General features: G+C 47.9%; 8 protein-coding genes, 1 non-coding gene and 1 pseudogene across 10 annotated transcripts; 3 read left to right on the top strand and 7 right to left on the bottom strand.

Annotated features, from left to right (window-relative positions):
• Window positions 1-117: 117 nt before the first annotated feature.
• EYB26_008537 (uncharacterized protein) lies at window positions 118-1,503 on the top strand (the record flags this gene model as incomplete). Its single annotated transcript, XM_054267788.1, has 3 exons — window positions 118-350; window positions 417-1,004; window positions 1,065-1,503. 3 exons carry the CDS (start codon window positions 118-120, stop codon window positions 1,501-1,503), a joined length of 1,260 nt encoding a protein of 419 aa, XP_054123763.1.
• Window positions 1,504-1,772: 269 nt separating this feature from the next.
• EYB26_008536 (uncharacterized protein) lies at window positions 1,773-3,408 on the top strand (the record flags this gene model as incomplete). The annotated part of the gene is made up of 2 exons (XM_054267787.1): window positions 1,773-1,940; window positions 1,993-3,408. 2 exons carry the CDS (start codon window positions 1,773-1,775, stop codon window positions 3,406-3,408), a joined length of 1,584 nt encoding a protein of 527 aa, XP_054123762.1.
• Window positions 3,409-3,711: 303 nt separating this feature from the next.
• EYB26_008535 lies at window positions 3,712-3,821 on the bottom strand (annotated as a pseudogene). The gene has a single exon. The product of its transcript is annotated as a tRNA-OTHER (tRNA).
• Window positions 3,822-4,316: 495 nt separating this feature from the next.
• On the bottom strand, window positions 4,317-4,397 carry EYB26_008534. The gene has a single exon. It is a non-coding gene; the product is annotated as a tRNA-Ser (tRNA).
• A 1,027-nt stretch (window positions 4,398-5,424) lies between these two features.
• On the bottom strand, window positions 5,425-7,564 carry EYB26_008533 (uncharacterized protein; the record flags this gene model as incomplete). The annotated part of the gene is made up of 5 exons (XM_054267786.1): window positions 5,425-5,432; window positions 5,591-5,702; window positions 5,752-7,222; window positions 7,274-7,404; window positions 7,463-7,564. 5 exons carry the CDS (start codon window positions 7,562-7,564, stop codon window positions 5,425-5,427), a joined length of 1,824 nt encoding a protein of 607 aa, XP_054123761.1.
• Window positions 7,565-8,145: 581 nt separating this feature from the next.
• On the bottom strand, window positions 8,146-8,908 carry EYB26_008532 (uncharacterized protein; the record flags this gene model as incomplete). Its single annotated transcript, XM_054267785.1, has 4 exons — window positions 8,146-8,238; window positions 8,294-8,687; window positions 8,742-8,827; window positions 8,885-8,908. The coding sequence occupies 4 exons, from the start codon at window positions 8,906-8,908 to the stop codon at window positions 8,146-8,148; spliced, it is 597 nt and encodes a 198-aa protein (XP_054123760.1).
• Window positions 8,909-9,544: 636 nt separating this feature from the next.
• EYB26_008531 (uncharacterized protein) lies at window positions 9,545-10,312 on the bottom strand (the record flags this gene model as incomplete). The annotated part of the gene is made up of 1 exon (XM_054267784.1): window positions 9,545-10,312. The coding sequence occupies one exon, from the start codon at window positions 10,310-10,312 to the stop codon at window positions 9,545-9,547; it is 768 nt and encodes a 255-aa protein (XP_054123759.1).
• A 1,855-nt stretch (window positions 10,313-12,167) lies between these two features.
• EYB26_008530 (uncharacterized protein) lies at window positions 12,168-13,479 on the top strand (the record flags this gene model as incomplete). The annotated part of the gene is made up of 4 exons (XM_054267783.1): window positions 12,168-12,397; window positions 12,443-12,467; window positions 12,520-12,754; window positions 12,806-13,479. The coding sequence occupies 4 exons, from the start codon at window positions 12,168-12,170 to the stop codon at window positions 13,477-13,479; spliced, it is 1,164 nt and encodes a 387-aa protein (XP_054123758.1).
• Window positions 13,480-14,219: 740 nt separating this feature from the next.
• EYB26_008529 (uncharacterized protein) lies at window positions 14,220-15,160 on the bottom strand (the record flags this gene model as incomplete). The annotated part of the gene is made up of 2 exons (XM_054267782.1): window positions 14,220-15,013; window positions 15,070-15,160. 2 exons carry the CDS (start codon window positions 15,158-15,160, stop codon window positions 14,220-14,222), a joined length of 885 nt encoding a protein of 294 aa, XP_054123757.1.
• Window positions 15,161-16,413: 1,253 nt separating this feature from the next.
• EYB26_008528 (uncharacterized protein) lies at window positions 16,414-17,667 on the bottom strand (the record flags this gene model as incomplete). The annotated part of the gene is made up of 4 exons (XM_054267781.1): window positions 16,414-16,740; window positions 16,815-16,939; window positions 17,013-17,431; window positions 17,504-17,667. 4 exons carry the CDS (start codon window positions 17,665-17,667, stop codon window positions 16,414-16,416), a joined length of 1,035 nt encoding a protein of 344 aa, XP_054123756.1.
• Window positions 17,668-18,821: the final 1,154 nt, after the last annotated feature.

Raw genomic sequence — 18,821 nt, 5'->3', positions numbered from 1 at the left:
CCATGCTCGCCACCAATCAATCGCCTTTCCCATCACGAGACAACATCAACACTTTCACTACTAGGACAGCACAAGTAGCCATAGACACAAGGAAGCTCGTAGCTGCACATGGACAACATGAGCGACCTACAAAAGGCCTTTGTCAAAGCCAAACTCGCCAAATACCCACCTGAAATTCCCATCTTTGACGAAAATGACGAGGATGCTGCTTCGACAGGAACCAGAGGGAGCGGCACGATAGAGGAGGAAGGAGGAGAGGATTTTGACTCGTCATCCACGTCTTCGGCTTCTTCCGCGGGGACTGTTGTGCCTTCGCCTTCGAGGAATCTCTTTGCGAAACCGAGTTCTATGTATGTTACCCGGCCTTCCATCAATATGCTTAATGGAGCGATTTCCAGTTGACTAATACAATCTAGACCAAGACAACGCACCAACTCAACAGAGTCATTGACATGGAGGGACTTTTTTTCACGAGAATTGTTTATTGAAAGAGATATAGATGGTTTACATATTGTCTATCATGCATACATCACACCACCTACTGATTCTGGACCTTTGTTTGTGATGCATCACGGCGCAGGTTCCTCGGGGTTATCGTTTGCTGCCTGCGCATCTGAAATTCGCAAGATAATTCCTGAGGCCGGGATATTGTCTTTAGATGCTCGTCATCATGGAAGAACTATTGTTGAGACGAGAGATGGCAGCCCAGTACAACTGGATTATCGATTAGAAACATTGAGCCAGGATCTTCTTTCTGTGATTAGAGGGACGCAGACACAGATGGCCTGGGATACACTACCAGATTTAGTTCTGGTAGGACATAGTCTCGGAGGAGCTGTTATTACCGATGTTGCTAGAGGTGGAGAGTTAGGAACAAAGGTGTTGGCGTATGCAGTTTTGGATGTTGTTGAGGGCTCTGCGATAGATGCTTTGCAGAGTATGGACACTTATATCTCGACTCGACCAACGAGGTTCCCTTCTTTATCTTCGGCTATTGAGTGGCAGTACGTATCCAGCTTCCGACTTCCAATTTCAATACCCGTGATATATCTAATGGATGACAGTTTCCGCTCTCGAACAATCCGCAACATCACCTCCGCCCGAATCTCCGTCCCATCCCTCCTAACAGAAGAAGACAACCCCTATGACCAATCCAGACCCTGGATCTGGCGCACAAATCTAGCAGACACAAAACCCTTCTGGGAAGACTGGTTCAAGGGCCTCAGCAAAAAGTTCCTCGAAGCCAAAGGCGGCAAATTATTGCTACTTGCCGGCACAGACCGACTCGATAAAGAGCTTATGATTGCGCAAATGCAAGGGAAATATTCACTGCAGGTCCTGCCTCTTGCAGGCCATTTTATTCAGGAGGATCAACCGGCGAAGACGGCGAGGTTTTTGGTCGATTTTTTCAAGAGGAATGACAGGACGCCGTTGGTGCTGCCGCCTAAAGTTGGGGATATTATGGCTTCGAGGGCGATGGAGAAGGGCGCTGGTATAAAATAAACTATTAAGTAGATTTTCAAAAGATTCATGAAGATGTTGAATAAACATACGTCGTAAGGCATGCTAGACAATATGCATGACGTCATTTCGGGGCGCATCATTTTCAAGCTTTCTCAACCTCGTTCATTTTAAACACAAATGCAATTTCTCTGTTACTTATAGATTCTGAAATATATCCATGGATTCTTGAACAAATATCCACGGAAGCCCTCATCCCAGAACACTGAAATATATCCTGCCACAACAGCATCCTGGAAATAGTCGACAACATGGTGTCACTCTGGGGAAGTAATCGGAACAACCCACGGACAACAGAAGAAGGACAAGGTCATTCAAATCCTCAACATGAACACCAAGAACCTGATGAGCGCACACGGTTGATATCTCGCGGTGCTCCGAACGAGGGGTATCGATACCTGAGTCCCGATGATCCAGCTGTTAGTCCTACCTCTCCTTCATTAGACAAGACACCTAACGAAAAGATTCTAGGTATCCCCATACAACCTCTGGAGCGTCCGCGCCCTCCGCTTTTTCACCTGCCTCTTCCTCGCCATCAGTTTCGTCTGGTGGGTCTTCCTCCTTGTATCCATCTTCGTCAGTCCACCATTGATATACAACCGCGGCTCCGGCTTTACGGATTTCTCATACACAACCTTGACAGTCGGAAACCTGATTGTGAGCCTTTTGTTTTTCACGATTCCGTCAAAACCGATGATTATGTGGAATGTTGTGCTGGCGCTGTTGTTGTTGGTGGATATGATTATTATTCTTGCTGTGCCCAGGATCAGGCTTGAGGAGGGTTGGGTGGGGATTGCGTCTATTGTGTGGGCGGTTGTGATTTCGGTGTATAATGTTGTGCAGGTATATTTCGTGGAGAAGGGGAAGGAAGAAGAGGAAGAGAGATTGACCGGGCGTGTGGAGACGAGACGATCGCTGTTCGAATGGGTATCTGTGTTTGTCGAGACTATTGTGTTGGGTATTATCGCTGTGGTCGCTATTCTGCTTACTGCAACGCTCATTCTACGTGCAAGCGATGCCAGTTTGGAGGCCCCCGGAAAGCGGTATTTGGTCAACAATAGGAAATTCGAAGTCCATCTCGCATGCGTGGGAAATATCACCAATCCAGATGGCAAAACGCCGACGATTCTGGTCGAAGCCGGCGAAACCCCATCTGAACAATCACTTCTACCATTCATTCACAACGCATACTGCAACGGCACAATAGATCGGTACTGCTACTGGGATCGACCTGGCTTTGGGTGGTCCGACAACGCTCCTTCACCTCATTCAGCAGGTATGGCTACCGACGCTTTGTCCGAAGCACTTGCACTTGCAGGCGAAGAAGGACCCTGGATTCTTGTCTCTGCTGGCGTGGGCAGTATATACAGCCGCATCTTTGCCAGTCGTCATATCCACGATGTCAAGGGCTTGTTCATGATCGACCCAACCCACGAAGATCAACTACAACAGATTGGAAAACCAGGTCGAGGCTTTGTCCTCTGGGGTAGGGGAATAATCTCACCTCTTGGCCTGGACAGATTAGCAGGCGCAATCTTCAAGGGCCGTACTCGCGAAGAGCGAGTCTATGGCAAAGCCTCTTATCAAAACGGGAAATATATAAAAGCCAAACTGCAAGAAAACCTGGTCGCGGAGAGTATGACTTCCAGCGAGATTGCCAGCGCGAAAAACATTCAAACACCCGATACACCGTTGGTGGTTGTCAGTTCCGGAGTGGAAGTACGCAAAAACGAGAAATGGGCAAGGCAGCAGGAGGAGATGACGAAGATCACAGACAATTTGGTGAGCTGGGATGTTGTGAGGGGCGCAAACCACGAGGTCTGGACGAGTTGGGAGGGGAGAAAGGTTTTGGAGAGGAGGTTGGGGGAGATTGTGAAGCAGGCTTGATCTGGTTTGGAGTAGTTCTTTTTATGAAGCCTTGTAATGAGTTTATGTTGACGACGAGTATCTTCTTTTTTTCCCCTCTATTTCCGTGTTGGCAGGCTCGAGGACCAGACTGTTGATGCCTTATGAGATTATGCCATGATCTTCTTGTAGCAAAATCATACTCTACCTCAAGCGTATACCATGTCCTTAGGTATTTGTGAATCATCTTTCATTCTCAAAACTCACAGCTATCGAAGTATTAAGATGCTAAGTTATGGATCTAATGTAAGTTAGGGTGATAAAAAAATCAAAAAAGAATCGAAACGACAAGAGTGAGATTTGAACTCACGCATCCGAAGATACAGCATGTCAACCTAATGATCAAGATTAGGGTTATTCAAGTGCTGCGCCTTAGACCACTCGGCCATCTTGCCTTACTACGACTTCTTGGTGCCCAAATATCGCCCAATACAACGATATCTCAATAAAAAGTTTTATCTAAGAATTACGATGGTGATTACAAGAGCTGTCACATTGCCTCTGGAAGAACCATCGCTTGACTGTGACCGATTAGGTACCTATAGCATAGCTAAGTGCATTGAACCCAACGAGTTAATCCTTTCACATCTGTCAAACCGTCTGGGAGAAGGACTGGGAAAGATGTGTAACTATAATACGCGGAACTTAGTTCGTTGTGTGGTCGATCTTTTCGCTGGATGTTAGGTATGAGAGTGGTTCATCTGGCAAAGAAGAAACAATCGCTTTCGTGACTTTCTTCTCTTCCACTGGGAAAAAAATGGATTGTACATGATTGCAGTTATGGTCAGGAATCAAGCGACTGAAGTCCTTTCCATGCAAAGCAATAGACCCACTTGCCACTTGTAGTAGAAGGGTAAAAAAAAATCAAAAAATGCAAAAAAAGAAATTTTCGACAACTGCATGATTCGAACATGCGCCCACGAATGGAATTGATTTCTAGTCAATCGCTTTAACCACTCAGCCAAGTTGCCTTGTTGATGTATTATCCATTGAAGTAAATATTCATATAGACATCAAAACTAATGGACTACGGAAATAAAATCCATCATGCAGTTGGTAAAAGTTCATCTACTAACTTATATCATTGGTGTTCATAATCACTTGCCGGTGTATACTTATCGATGTAGAAAGGTATAAGTGCATTGATCACCCTCTGTTTGATGCTCCTTGTCCAGATTGTCGTCCTGTGTCTGGTTTTCATTGTTCGTCTGACACCTACCGACGGAGTCAAATCCTACTACCAGTGGTACCAGGGAACTAGTCAAACAGTTGGAGCTTTGTCGGTTTTCTTTGTAAGGGGTCTCGGGATATTTGGTATCGTGGTTTTGGCATTTTAATAATCATATCGAAGTAGCATTTTTACGTTTCTCCTAATGGTCGGAATGTGCATTTCGATGTTGTCTTATGCTGTGATATATAATTGAGGTCCAGTGTCTGGTTGTGTTGAAGTATCCAGCATGATATATATCTACGTATGTACACTATCTATATGTTTCAGACTGGAGCGCAGACTGAAAATGTTTCTGCACGTGGCGTACAAATCGAATCTCGAATTGATAGCACCAATTGATGGGTTGGCTGGATTATCTCGATCTATTATATCTGCTCCACCCGACTGGGTACAGAATACATAAGATTGAATCTCTGATACTACGCAGGCACACAAAAACAGTCACGGAAGGAGGCCCAGTCGCAAAGATACCCAATAAATACGAATCAATTCAATGTTTCTATTCTAGTCCCCAAGTATTCGACAATGAGGTGCCATTTTCCAATCCTTCAGCCGAGCTCTGTACCAGCGATAAACAACAACATCCCGCTTGCAATGCAAATGACTATAACCAAGTTTCGTACCGACTCTATTCGTTGAGGTTCGTTCCTGTCAAGTTGAATATCTTATTTCAAGGTTGGTGTTCGTAAAATAGGGAGAAGCGAGGACGGTAAATCTACTTCGAATTTCTATCCGTTCGATACACAGCTATCGGTCCTTACTCTAGGCTAGCGCCCTTAAACCTCTTAGCAAGACGTTCACTATCTGAGTTTGGAGATGCGGATCTAGTCATGAGATGCCGCTGTTTGGGAGCAAGAAAAGGAGAGGGAGAAGACGACGATGCTGCCAGGGTGGGTGCATTGGGTATCCAAGGGCGTTTAGGGGGACGCTCACCACTCTCCTGAAGAATTGCGACAAGGGTTGCCCATCCACTAGTGTTCACGAGTTGCATGCCTTCTGCAGGGTCGTGAGTGGTAGCCACACGGCAGAGAAGTTTTTCCTCTTCCTGTTTGCTGTTAGTATGTAATCTATTTTCTTTCTTCCAGACGACCTACCGCATTGAAAGTTCCCAATCCTCGAAGGAAAGCAAGGAGATGAAAGTCGGACACTGCGCGAATGGCTTTGTTCGGGTCGCCATGGGCTACCAACTTCTTTGCCAAAGTTCGCAGTTCCTGGCTCTCGCCGATAACTTCTCGGTTCTCTATTGGGAATGTACTGTCCACAAATGTAGGAGACTCTTCCGTGGGAAATCCGTGTGTCAGTGTAACCAAAAGATATTCCACGGGGAAACTGGGTTTCGCATTTTCCTGTACGTTGGCGCCATACTCGTTGATCCTGCGGTAAAAGACCTCGGGAATATATCGTAATTTGCTACCTAGGTCGTCATCGTCCTCAGATTGGACAAGCATGACAGATGGATCGGCCGAGGGTTCGATAATATCCGCTCTTACCATCTCCACAGCAGAGTTTGATGCTTGGTACGAACTGACTGCAATAGCCCCATTCTCGTCACCGCTCAAAACACAAGTGACAAAGTTTGACCCGAAGCGTCCCGTCTCACTCCATTTCGTTGCTTTGGGGTGCTGCGCTTGTTGTCGAGAAGCGAACACTATTTCCAGTGATGAGAGATAGTATGAATCAGCGTGGCGTTTGCAGATAACCGACCCATCACCCTTCCCGGTATCGAGGAGGTCAGTAAAAATCACGCCAACCCTCTGTAATCCACACAGCTGGGCAACCTCGTCTATTTCTGCTTCATTTGTCCATTCATTGAGTGTAATACCGTCGACCTCATCCACCTGGGGGGGTTCGTAGATCGCCTGAACGACTGCCTTGATGCCCAAGGGTACTTCGGTGTACTCCTCATAGGTGCCGTATAGGTATCCCAATCGCTGAGTACCAGATTTCCGCCAAAAGTCTAGAAGCCCGTTGATCAAACTCGGTGACGAAAATTCGACGTGATCCACCATGCGGAATTCCTGAGGTTTCAAGGTGATAGCACTTGGCTGACATTTTGTGCAAATGCCTTCAGGCCACTGTGGATGTCCCGAGGGACAGTCTCGCTTGACACGATAGTATGGTTCACTCAACGGCGGCATATAAGAGCTCTTCAACTCCGGTTTATTCGTAGATGAATTGATCTTTCGTAGATAGGAGTGGAAGGAGAGGTGTTTGATTTTCCTGTCGCCCAGATACTCCGGAGCATAGGGTTCCAACGGCATGCAATAGTCGCACATACCCTTGGGTCCGTGTCTGCACATTTTGATGTCTCGAGGCCGTGGAATTTTCCCATCCTTCTTGTCCAAAGCGTTGTCAAGAGCAGATTGCTCGACCACCTCCCATGGGTTTTGGATAATGGCGGATGGCGATGTCGGTCGTGGGGGTAGAGAAACTGTAGACTGAGGTACGGCAGCTCCGTTGAGACGTCGCGATTCGGTCGTGACTCCGGTCGGAGGTTGTGCGCGTGGTGCACCGTTTGAAAGTGAAGACTTTTCCTGATATCCTAGAAATAGTTTGTCTCCGTGACTGGCGACTGTCAGTTTCTGTTGTTCTGAGCTGGGGACCTAAGTTGCTTACGACAAGCCGACTCTCTCTATCGAGACTCCATCCAGACTACTCAATAATCGCTCTTGACCACCGACACCGATAGGCTTATTTGATAGAACGATCGAGTTGGGGTCTGTGTTTTCGGGGAGATGCTCTGCGATCTAAGTTCATTTGTTGTTAGTTGACACAGAATCCTGGGTGCTGCAAAATGTAATATACCTTTGCACTGAGCTCGGTGAACAATTCAGACGGGCTGACCGTTAATCTGAACTGGCCGTTACGGCTCTCGAAACGAAGGACTATCGGCCTCGAGGGGGCCATGGTGGGTAGTCTGGCGATAACTGAAGCGGGGTGGATGAATAGTTTACCGCTGAAGGGGGGAGAAGGAAGAGTAATGAGATAGTAGTGAGATAAATCTTAGGCCATGGTAGATAGTAGATGAAAGGAGAGTGAACAGAAGAGAGAAAGGTGTTGTTTTATGTAAAGAGTGGCTGATTGATCATCACAGGAAGGAAGGAAGCAGCAGCCCTCGGGAGCTTCAATCAGTCGTCATAGGCCAGATGTCGACCTAAACCTAATTAGGTTAACCGGGCAACTAAGCTCCTTCTACTATCTTCTTCCGTTAGCTTCACCCAACATCTCTACATCTACTTTCAAATAGGCTGCAATAACTGAATATGGACGCTTGTTTATTTCATTGTGGTATATGGATATGAAAAAAAATTTACATCAATCGTTCAAATAACAACACATTTCGCCGGCAATCCACAAGGGCCTTCCTTATCCTCCTTGTCCTTCTTAGCCGGGGTTTGTGCCGGTGCAGGGCTAGGCTTGGTGGTAGACTCCTTTGCAGTTGCAGGAGCGGATTGCGCTTCTACTTTCTCCTCGGGGGTGCCATCTAGTCACTTGCTGACACGCTCGTAGAAGGTCTTACCCTGGATCTCGGCGATTTCCAACTCCAAAGCGCTGGGCTGACGGCTACCGTCACCACCGGCCTGAATTCCGTTAGCTAATATTCATTTGTGTCTAGTGTGAGGGGAAAGAGCTTACAAAAGTACCAGCGCCCCAGGGGGAACCACCGTGGACCTCAGAGAGGTTGGTGAGTTGACCGAAAGAGTGCTTGTATCCGAGAGGAACGAAGGAGAAACCGTGGTGAGCCAAAGTGCTCATGGCAGCAATGGCAGTAGATTCCTGACCACCACCGGGGGTACCAGTGGAGATGAAGACACCGGCAGACTTGCCCCAGTAACCACCGCTGGCCCAGATGCCACCGGTCTTGTCCCAGAAGGCCTTCCACTGGGCGGGGAAGTTACCGTAACGGGTGGGGATACCGAAGAGGACGGCGTCGTATTCGAGAAGAGTCTCGGGCTCAGCGATGGGGTAGTCGCCCTTGGGGGGAGCGTACATCTTGGTCAAGACTTCCTGGGGGAGAGTCTCGGCGATTCTGACTGACAGTTAGTAATCACTTCACTTAGGAGGGAAGATGGATGAAACGAACTGATAGATGTCGGCCTGGCCACCAGCAGCCTCAACACCCTTCTTCTCAGCCTCGGCCAGCTTGGCAACGTGGCCATACATGGAGTACTGTACTGGTTAGCTGGTTGTGTTGTGTTGATAGGTGACAAATGGAGGAGTACATACAAAAACGATAGCAATCTTAGCCATTGTGACGACTGGGTATCAAACTTCGCTAATTGAAATGAATAGACTGTGTACTGAATGAGAGAACAAAGAATTGAGTCTAGACGAGAGAGGGGGCAGTGTTTATATACCCTCGAAGGAGAGAGAGGAGGTGCCTTCTTGATAAGTAACCCCACCTGGCCAGGAATGTTATCACAACGAGCTCTTATTGGGCAGATTGGACAGGTACTCAAGCTTACAAAATTCTGACAAAGCACTAGTCCATTCTTGGCCGTAGATTACTGGTACACTTCGATATTTCCGTTGGTTCCCTTCCGAAATCTTAGGGTACGGCAACTACGGAGTAGAGATATATCCGTGCTTCACTTGGAATTGGATTTCTAAGACATGACAAACGTAATAAAGGCGTCATTGGGCGGTGAGACAATTCTCTGCAAGGAATGCCGAATTAATAACCGCCCTACTCTGTACATCATGAATAATGCTGCCATAAGCTAAAGAATTGTACGCTAACTAACCTAGAAGAGGAATGTATGTATGTAGTGATCAAAGTGAATGCCCATGAGTATAGTATACTATTCGAGCAATGAATTCTAGATACAAACGCCAACGCCATCCGGGTATATCTATGCATCGTTAAATCAAGCACTAAAAGACAAACTACATGCCTCGCCCCCGGCCTCGTCCTCTATACCGCATAAATCCACCCCGGCCACGCTCGTTCCTCCATTCCCGCTGTCTCTCTTCCTCCCTCTCTTGTTCCTCACGTATCAAAGCCCGTTCCCTCTCTAGGTCTTCTTCCGTCTTCTCGACCCGTATCTGTGGTTTGGGCAGATTGTCCGACCACCGTGGATGGGCGCCATGTTGACATGACCTCCCATCGGGACAGAATCCAGCTAAATAGTACGGACAAAGGCTCTGACGAACATGCTGTTTTGCGCAGATAGGTCCTAGTGGACAAAAGCCCCGATCGTAATGCTCGCAACATGGTAACCGGGCCGTCTCACGCACATGATGATAAAGACAATCCTCGCCGTTGGGGCAGTATCCAGAGCGCGAAAAAGACGCACACTCGGGCATACGCCGTAGGTTATACTCATGTAGATATTCGCATTTGAAGCCCTTCTTGCACAGACCCTTGAGGAAATGCTTGCAGACTAGGGAGCCGTGCGTGACAGATGGCGCGAGGCCGGATGCATTTGTAGATGAGGTTGTGACTCGTGAAGGGGTGGGGTGGCGATCGGGACAGGTTGGGCCTAGAGGGCAGTGGCCTTCTTTGAAGGCTTTGCAGACTGGGACGTCTGTGGCGAGGCCGAAGCCGAATGTTTTGCGGAGGTAGGGGGTGAAAGAGAAGTTGTAGTCGGGTGGTGGATGGGATACGTCGGCGGTTAGCAGCCGGTCGACGGCTGATTGTACGTCTGTTGCCATGTTGAACAGAGCGGAATTTTGGTTGAGTTGATTTACAGAGTACTCAGATGGAGGAAGCTATGTCACCGAAGAGCTGTTGATTAGCAATGGCGCTAAGCCGGATCTGGAACGGAATTACTATTCATCCATTCGCGTTAAGGTCCACAAGGGTTAGGGTTACGCGCTGTTACTGGACGCCAAGACTTTGCTAGATATAAATCACGTGACACCAATACAGACTGCCCAATCAGAACCCGCGTTTACTGCTCTGGCCAGGTCATTGCACTCTCATTGACAAGCTCAACACTCGATGAAATGTCACGTACTTTGAAGTTTGTACGGACCATGAGCATGAACCTTCCCCGGATTGCTGCTGGCATACGAAGCTGACAGGCGACACCATTCGCCAGGTCTAACCGCTTTGACGCAAGTCCATTCTAGTGTGTGGGCTAACTCCCCAAGCCAACTTAGTTGAGGCTAGTTGCAGGCAGCAGTGACCAGTTGCAGAGATCTAATTGCCTCCTCTCCGTGGGGTGCAGAGTCATTCTGCGGTAGTACTGTCACGGTGTCAGCAACCACTCCGTACGGCGACTACGTATGGAGGCAACCATGCAGTGGCCTTAGACGAGCGATTATCGGAGTGGCAGTAAAAAGAAGAAAAAAGGGATGCGTTGGACTTGTCGTGTGCTGTGTTCCCGTACAGACATGCAGAGAGAGAGAGAGAGAGAGAGAGAGAGGAATTATTCAGGCAAGCGCGCAAAACGAACATCAGCTAATGCAGGTCATGGTCCAACCCCGCCCCAAACGAGTTCACCGTGGTGGATTCATTGGAGAAGAAGAAAAATTTTCACTCATATGCCTGCCAATCAGTGCGATTCATTATAGAACAGTCTGGCTTTAAGATTTAAAAATCAAGTCTCAATTTTTAAGCAAGTTGAACGATGACGGGGAGACACCAAAAGGGCAACCCGCTTGGACCTGTGCCAGACGTCTAATTGGCAGACTACGGCACTTTAAGGAGAAAGAGTATCTCGTGACCTTTTTCTAGCATCATTTCTGCACCGGCTAGCATCTTCATCTCGGACTCCTCTCCAGCGCTGTTCATTCGCCCCTGGCCATATTGACTACGTAATATCTAGCCCAGATCGACACGATCCAGGATTCGTTTTGCGGAGTGCGCTGCATTATACAGAGTACATGGCTTATTGGGGTTGTTGGACATGTGTCTCTGAGTCGAGGCTTAGCTGCAGTTGTCTGGCCCCTCTTCTCGTGAGGCGTCGCGTCAGTGTACACTTTAATAGGCTGAGAAGTGGAGTGTCGATTCATATTGAATCTCAGGATGATGAAGCATTGAGTTGATGGACAATGTGGTGAACTGGTATGCACGTATTGTTGACGATGGTGATTATGAGGATGAGGACGATGTATGCAGAGATTGAAATAGACAGAGAAGTGAATGAGAATAGAATCAATCGAGTAATAGTAGGATAGACATATTGCATGTAGGGAAATAAGGTGAAGCAAGAAATACCCACTTCCACAATTGGGTGCCTGCTTCCTTCCTGCCTGCCACCATCCCAGTCTTCTCTTTCCTTCTGTGCTTCAATTTTTTGCTTTCTCTTCATCCTCTTCCTGATTTATTTCTTCTTTGTCCCACTTACAGCCTCATCGTTTATTCTTCTCCTCGACTCCGATCTGCTCATCTAACCGACGCTCGCTGTCCATCCCCCGCATCTGTTAACAGCGCATCGCATGTGGCATCTATACAATGCGAGATCTGCCTTCGTATCAATATTAATCCCCAATCAGCCACCACCCTGACTGATTGTTTCTGCATCCACCTAACTTCTCCTTCACTACACCTATGTATTCGTTCATGACACCGTCGTTTTCAGCTCCCAACAATGTCTGGCCAGCACCTGCACTGAACAATCCATCGCCTGCCTCAACACCGCCATCTGCTTTGGCCTCTTCGAGTTCCGCAGCATTAGACATTCCCATCTATGCAAATGCCGCTTATTATCCAAATTGGAGGATTTACAAGAAACAGCCACCGTCGTCGCTGAGGCTGGGCTTCGTTTCTCACGTGTTTTATGCTTTTGCTTGGTATGTCGGGTTCATTGATTACGGGATGTTAGCTAACGAACGCAGGGTCAAAGAAGGTGGAACTGTCTATGTATGTCGGTGTACTTGATGGTGGGAACTATTCAACTAACCTCCAAAAACAGCTCAGCGATGAGTGGGCAGACTCGCAGATGCCAGTCGATGGAACAGAGGGCTGTCTCCGGGCCTTTAGTCAGCTCAAACAGCAATATCCACAGTTAAAAGTCATTCTGTCAATAGGAGGCAGCGGCAAAGGCAGCGAGAACTTTGTAAAGGTCGCCACAAGTCCGGCGGCAGTTGCAAACTTTGCTTATAGCGCTCGAGCTCTGGTGGATCAATTCGGACTGGATGGGATTGATGGTAGGGGTCTAAGCTGACAAGCACAGGTTTACGGGTTGCTAATTTGTGCAGTTGATTGGGAGCATCCCTCGGATAGCCAGCAAGGCGAGGGTTTTGTCTATCTGTTATCACAGCTACGAGACGCCCTACCTAGCCCACGGTATACGGTGACTTGTGCATTACCAGCCGGAGAATGGGCTCTGAAATACATCAACCTGGGGGTAGCGCAGCAATACGTGGACTTGTTCATGGTTATGTGTTATGATTTCTCCGGACCATGGCTCGATCGAACGGGTCATCAATCTCAGCTATACACACCATCGAATCCATACAGTACAGCGGCGGCTATTTCCTGCCAGTCGGCAGTGACGTATATACTGAGTCAAAGTGTCCAATCGAACAAGATCCTGATGGGTATTCCGGCCTATGGCCGATCCTTTGTCGGGGCTGACAACGTCAATGAGTCGTACTCTGGGGCAGATGGTGACGATGGCGTGTTTGATTACTGCGACCTTCCTCGACCGGGAGGAAAGGAAGTCTACGACGACTCACTCGGCGCAGCATACAGCGTCGGAGGATCAGATGGCGGTTTCGTGTCGTACGACACCCCACAGACGGTGGAACAAAAGGCGAAATTCGTGACCGACTCTAGACTCGGTGGGTTGTTCTATTGGCACATTACGGCAGATAAACGAGGAGTCAACAGTTTACTAGAAACAGGGTACAACACGCTACACGATTTGTGAGAGGTTTGAAAACAACGATGTATAAATAGCCACAATAACCATGGCGGAAGCGGTTCTCCAAAAAGAAAAGTTGGGCATTGCAAAAAGTCGGTGTTGATGCTTATCGTGATGATTATTTTTTTTTACGGCGGCTTTGTGAAATAAAAGCATTATGCGTGATACGAATGCATGAAACGAAATATGCATAACATGATATGTACCCCGGATTTTGACTTGTAGACTACTCATAAGGAGTACATGGGTAATCTGTAGAATGTGGCATGATCCATGTATATATCAAGTAGAATTGTAGATAGGGCTAGTACTATGACGTGCATGATCTGAGTATGTAGATAAGCAGATATCAACCGTTATCTATCAAATATATCAAAACCTAAGCTAGGATATTGTTAGGGCTAATCCTGGAAGCTCTTTTAGTCGTTAGACGTATTCGATCAGTCTGAAGGACAATGTACAATGATCCATATACATGTAAGACACACGTAAGTCTTGCGGGAGAAGAAATACTTGACCTGATACATAGAGATTAACGTTCCCAACTCGAGAATAAAGCCTCAATGCTAGAATGAGTGTCAACGGGGATGGTCCTTTTGTTCTCTCCTCGGGTGGTTCTCGCTACGGCAGTTGACTGTGCCTGGGGTCTTTGTCTCTGAGTTGTGGCCGTAGGGGAGAATGTTGTGGCTCCTGGTATAGATTTTTTTCTCTTTAAATTAGATATTAGCCTCCAATTTAGAATTCCTTTACTGACCTCTCTCTCTGCTGCTAATTATCTCCTCAACAGCAGGCGTTTCTCTGACTTGAGTGGATGGTATCACAGAAAGCAGCTCCTTCGCATACGCCACCGCAACACCGGCAGCATAGGGCTGCCATCGCTTGTGCTTGTGCGAGTCCGAATAGTCGGATATGCCCCATATAACGAGGCATGGGAACTCGTTCATTAGACCGGCGGCTTCCATCTCAAAGCAGAGTACGCCACCAAGATCAGTGCTGACACAGTCTCGTTCAGCGGCGTTTCTCGTCACTTGGTTACCGGAGGCAACGGTGCCGTAGTGGATTGCGCTGATGTTTTGAGCGGCACGGCGTCCTGGTCGATGTAATACATGGGTTTTGTCGCATTCGTCGCATATAGACCCTCCCCCAACGTGGTCGTAGTTGGAGGCAAAGAGGATATCGAGTCCTGCATAATCTCGCGTAAAGGTTGGAAGGCGACTGAGCGCTGCAACGTATTCCAGAAACCGTCCTTCCCCGCGCAAATGTCGTGCGGTGAGATGTGAAACTGTATTTCGAAGAATTTTGGGTGGCGCGTTGAGAAATCCTGTCCTCTTGAAGCCGCCGCTTGGTGTGGCTTTGCCAATGTCGTATTGCTCTACTCCGCTATGCGTTCTTTCCGGTCTGCTGACTACTACATCTCCAAGTCTGATATCGGGATATGTAGCGGAGGGAACGCCTCCTCCGATGCCAACCATGAGACCAAACCGGATTAAAGGAAATGCTAGTTGGATCTGAGCTGCTACCACGGTGGCTGAATTTGTCCCTAAGGCCAGGTCTCGTCCGCCAGTTCGTTGCAGTTCCCCTTGGGAAGAATCGTACGGTAGAGGGCCAGGTCACAGGAACAGAAAGGTTTGGTGGAATTCAATTCGAAGTCGTCAGGGGTAATGTTTGGAAACAATTCCAAGTCCATTGTGACGAACACTCCGTAATTACGGTATCCTTGAATGATAGAGAGAATGTGGATGGGGCTCTGCCGGCTAGTCAGTGAAAAGCTGGGTAGGACGCTGGGAGCCAGTGAACTTTACGACAAGGACAGGTTGGTTCGTCTTGTCCGCTTTCGAAATCAAAAGCGCTGAGAGCAATTCTGCTGACGAACGTGAGTTCTCCAGACCTCCCCCCCCCCTGGGTTCCCATGCTGACTGAGCTGGCCAGATTGGCATCTTGGATCCCCAAGACATACGACTTGTTGAAACACTGCACAAAGTAGAACAGGTGGTGGAAGGACCTTACCTCTTTGACTATATCCTCTTTGATCCAGTACTAAGAGCATTCAATAATCCCGGTCCGAGTGGACTCGAGCTCGCCGCTGGGGGTCTCATCAAGCTGCACATTCAAGCAGACACGCACCCAGTGTCCACATGGGATCACTGGACCAAGACCGTTTTCAACGTACAGCTTATCTCCGCGCGGGCCTTCGAGGAGATGACTGGTTTTAAGGCCCTATCAACGCCGCAACGTACATCGAGTACGGCCTACCGTTTTATCGCATTCCGGAGCTGCGGTCCATGGTCGCTGGTAACTTTGGAAAACTCAAGAGCCTCGCGCAGTTGGTTCATATGGACAAACGGAAACGTAGAAACCTTACACACTTGAGGGGGAAGACAGGGTCTGGAGAAAGGAGGGCAGTCTCTCCTTCTCTCCGTCAAGGGCACTCTCTTCTCAGGAAGGTGGCGTTGTAGAAGAGAATTACTTTTACCCTAATTTCGACGACGAAGCAACAGAGATTCCGGGTCTCCCTTTTGGTTCGTCTGCGCAGGAGGTCTGGTCTAGGATTTATTCCGCAGGATTGATTACAGGTCGAAACAAACCGAGTATGAATGATCCAACTTCTGGTCACGACGGTGTTTCGACTTGCTGGACTCTATTAGGGATAAGGTATATATATATATGCACGAAGCCGTGCTGGGCGACTGTTTTAGATATCAATTACATATACACTCGAAATAAATACATGTACACTCAACTCAACATGTTACGTCGAGTGCCAAATTGAGAAAAAAATCATACAACACACAAGTATCACAACGCGTCCTTCAACAACTAATCTACCCAAACAGGCCAAACAAGGAAAAGTCTGCACAAATCTTCCTCCTTCTCCTCCTTCTAAAGACCTCAACTGATTCTACTAAAACGCAGAGCCAGGCAGGCAGGGAGAGAGGGAGGTTAAAGAACACCAGCCACCGCTCCCAGTCCCGACTGAATCAATACATCCGTAATATTGAGTTGAGTAGTGAGTGGGTTTGATTGTAATGCCTTCGAAAAGTACGGAATTTCGACGCCGCCGTACACACTCGAATTACCCCTAATAATTATTGGGAGTATGCCGCCTGGGTAAGGGGGTGCCGTGCCTGTGACGAAGCTGAGGACTTGTGTTTGGTTGATGGATGAGCGTAGGGGGAGGTGGTTGTCGCCTGGCATGAGAGTCACGTTGTTTATGAAGGTATTGCCGATTAGGGTGTCGTTTACGTAGACATTGAGGGTAACGTTGCCCTTGCTCTCATGTTAGTATGTATGTATGTATGTATGTGTATAAAAACATAAGAATGGGGAGAAGGGGGGAATACCAGTTCAACGCTGACAACGCTGGGGTTAGGGATGAAGACTGTTCCGTTCATGTTTGTGCCGTCTGCGGCCGGTGTGAGTGAGATCATCATGTTTTGTAATTCGAAGCCTTTGAGGCCGCCCATTCCTTTCCCCCAAGAAGTCAGCATCACTATATATTTTTTTTCCTACAGCAGCGATGAAGCAAAAAGGGGGGTTACCTTTCATAGTAATGGTCTTATTAAACGTAACGGTGGTCTTGGGCAACGGCCCTTCTTGGAGTTGCGGCCTTCCAAAAACATTCAACTGGAATTCCTCGGAGCTCAGCACCGCCCTCGAGAAATTTGTCACCGCATTGATATCTTGAAGATTCAATACAGTATCGAAATGAATAACAGCTCCATCCTCGGCTTGTGACTGTGGGACTACGACTACTGCCAGTGGAGCTGATGAGCCGACTAGTGTGATGGTGGCATTAAATTCGAAGATTTTCGGGTGGTAGATGGCTTTGTTGCCGAGAACCTGGGTCTGGTTGACACGAATCGTATTTGGGGTGGGTTCGCTGAAGGCCATTCTTGTGATGTTGAGGGTTGACCTGTTGACGGCGTCTTGCGCGATGCGTGGGTAGCCTATGTATACCCTTTTTGCCACCGGGGGGAATTGATATCAGCATTTTTCTTTGTGTCTGGTGGAAGGAGGAAAAGAAACTTACAGAGGCAACGAGACAATCAACACCGACGCCGCAAAGATGATCAAGTGAACCCACCACCATCTCTTGAAATGCGCGAGGACTTTGCCGAGAAAGCCTTGCGGTTTGGCGGGTTGGGCGTTGACGGGTTGGGCGTCAACGTGCTGGGCGTCGAGTTTGTCGGACATATTGTGTTCTCTGCCTTCGTCCGGTGTATCAATTGCACAGAAGGATGATCTATCTGGCTGGCCTGCTGGGGGGTTGGGGTTGGGATGAGTTTTTGGAGGTATGTAAGACGGGGCGGGTGTTGAATCAAACGAGCGTCATCGGCCGAACCCCCTATATAACTATATAACCACTGGGCATATACTAACTACTACGTAGTAGGGTTAAACCGGAGACTGGTTATAGACGGTTGTAGGCAAGTCTATTGAATGCTATTTGTATTAAATAATTTCTGGGACGTCGACCCATTTGTTACCAGAGTCAGGGTCACACGAACACTGCATGTTCCATACATACCATAGTACACTTGTGGTATACAGTATCTGGCCTTGCCTAGCATGCATCCCTCTCTCTTGGCTGCGCCGAGTCTGATACCTGTCCTATATATACTACTTCATAGGTACTCTGTACTATGAACAAGTTCGAGATTAATAAGTATTACTATTAACGTACTCGGTAGTATGTATGGAAGAGGACTACGGTATGATGTCTGTCTGTACGTTGACTTGACTGTGCACTGTGGTATTGCCGTGTCGGCCAAGAACATGCAGCTAGTGGACATGACAGGTCTTACACATGCCAGAGCCGTTTTCTGGATCAGATAACAGCCAACTAACTACAAGCCTAGGGTTGTCTAATCATAGTACTCATAGTACCCCTACAGAGTAGTAGTGAATAGTCTATCCCTCCCTGATCGGTGGGGGTACATGGATGGTATCGATATACTACTTACTTACATAGTACATACCAAAGTAGACTCAAATGAGTCAAATCCCCCCGCAATACCCCATGTTAGGCTAACTTGGATTCAGACTTAGTCAGTACAGCTGATCTCCACGGTTCCCGCTTTCGGCCGTCTCTGAGAAGTGAGCACCGCCAATCAGCTCCCACACGCCACAAGCCAAGACTCAGTTCGACCGAGTTTAGTTAGGTTTGGTGCGTTAAGCACTTAAGGTAGCGTCGTATATTACGTCTCTTACCGTTATTACGTACATAGTACGTGCGCCTCCAGTCCACTTCATATGAGGTGAGTCTGATGAGTACGTACCCTGTCTGTACCAACCATGTACGGAGTGACATGGGAAATAGATTGGGTTGCGACCGTTTTCGATACTTG

The sequence above is a fragment of the Talaromyces marneffei genome, chromosome 6 (genome assembly GCF_009556855.1).
Source record: "Talaromyces marneffei chromosome 6, complete sequence".
NCBI lineage: Eukaryota > Fungi > Ascomycota > Eurotiomycetes > Eurotiales > Trichocomaceae > Talaromyces > Talaromyces marneffei.
This window is presented reverse-complemented; position numbering and strand designations above follow the sequence as displayed.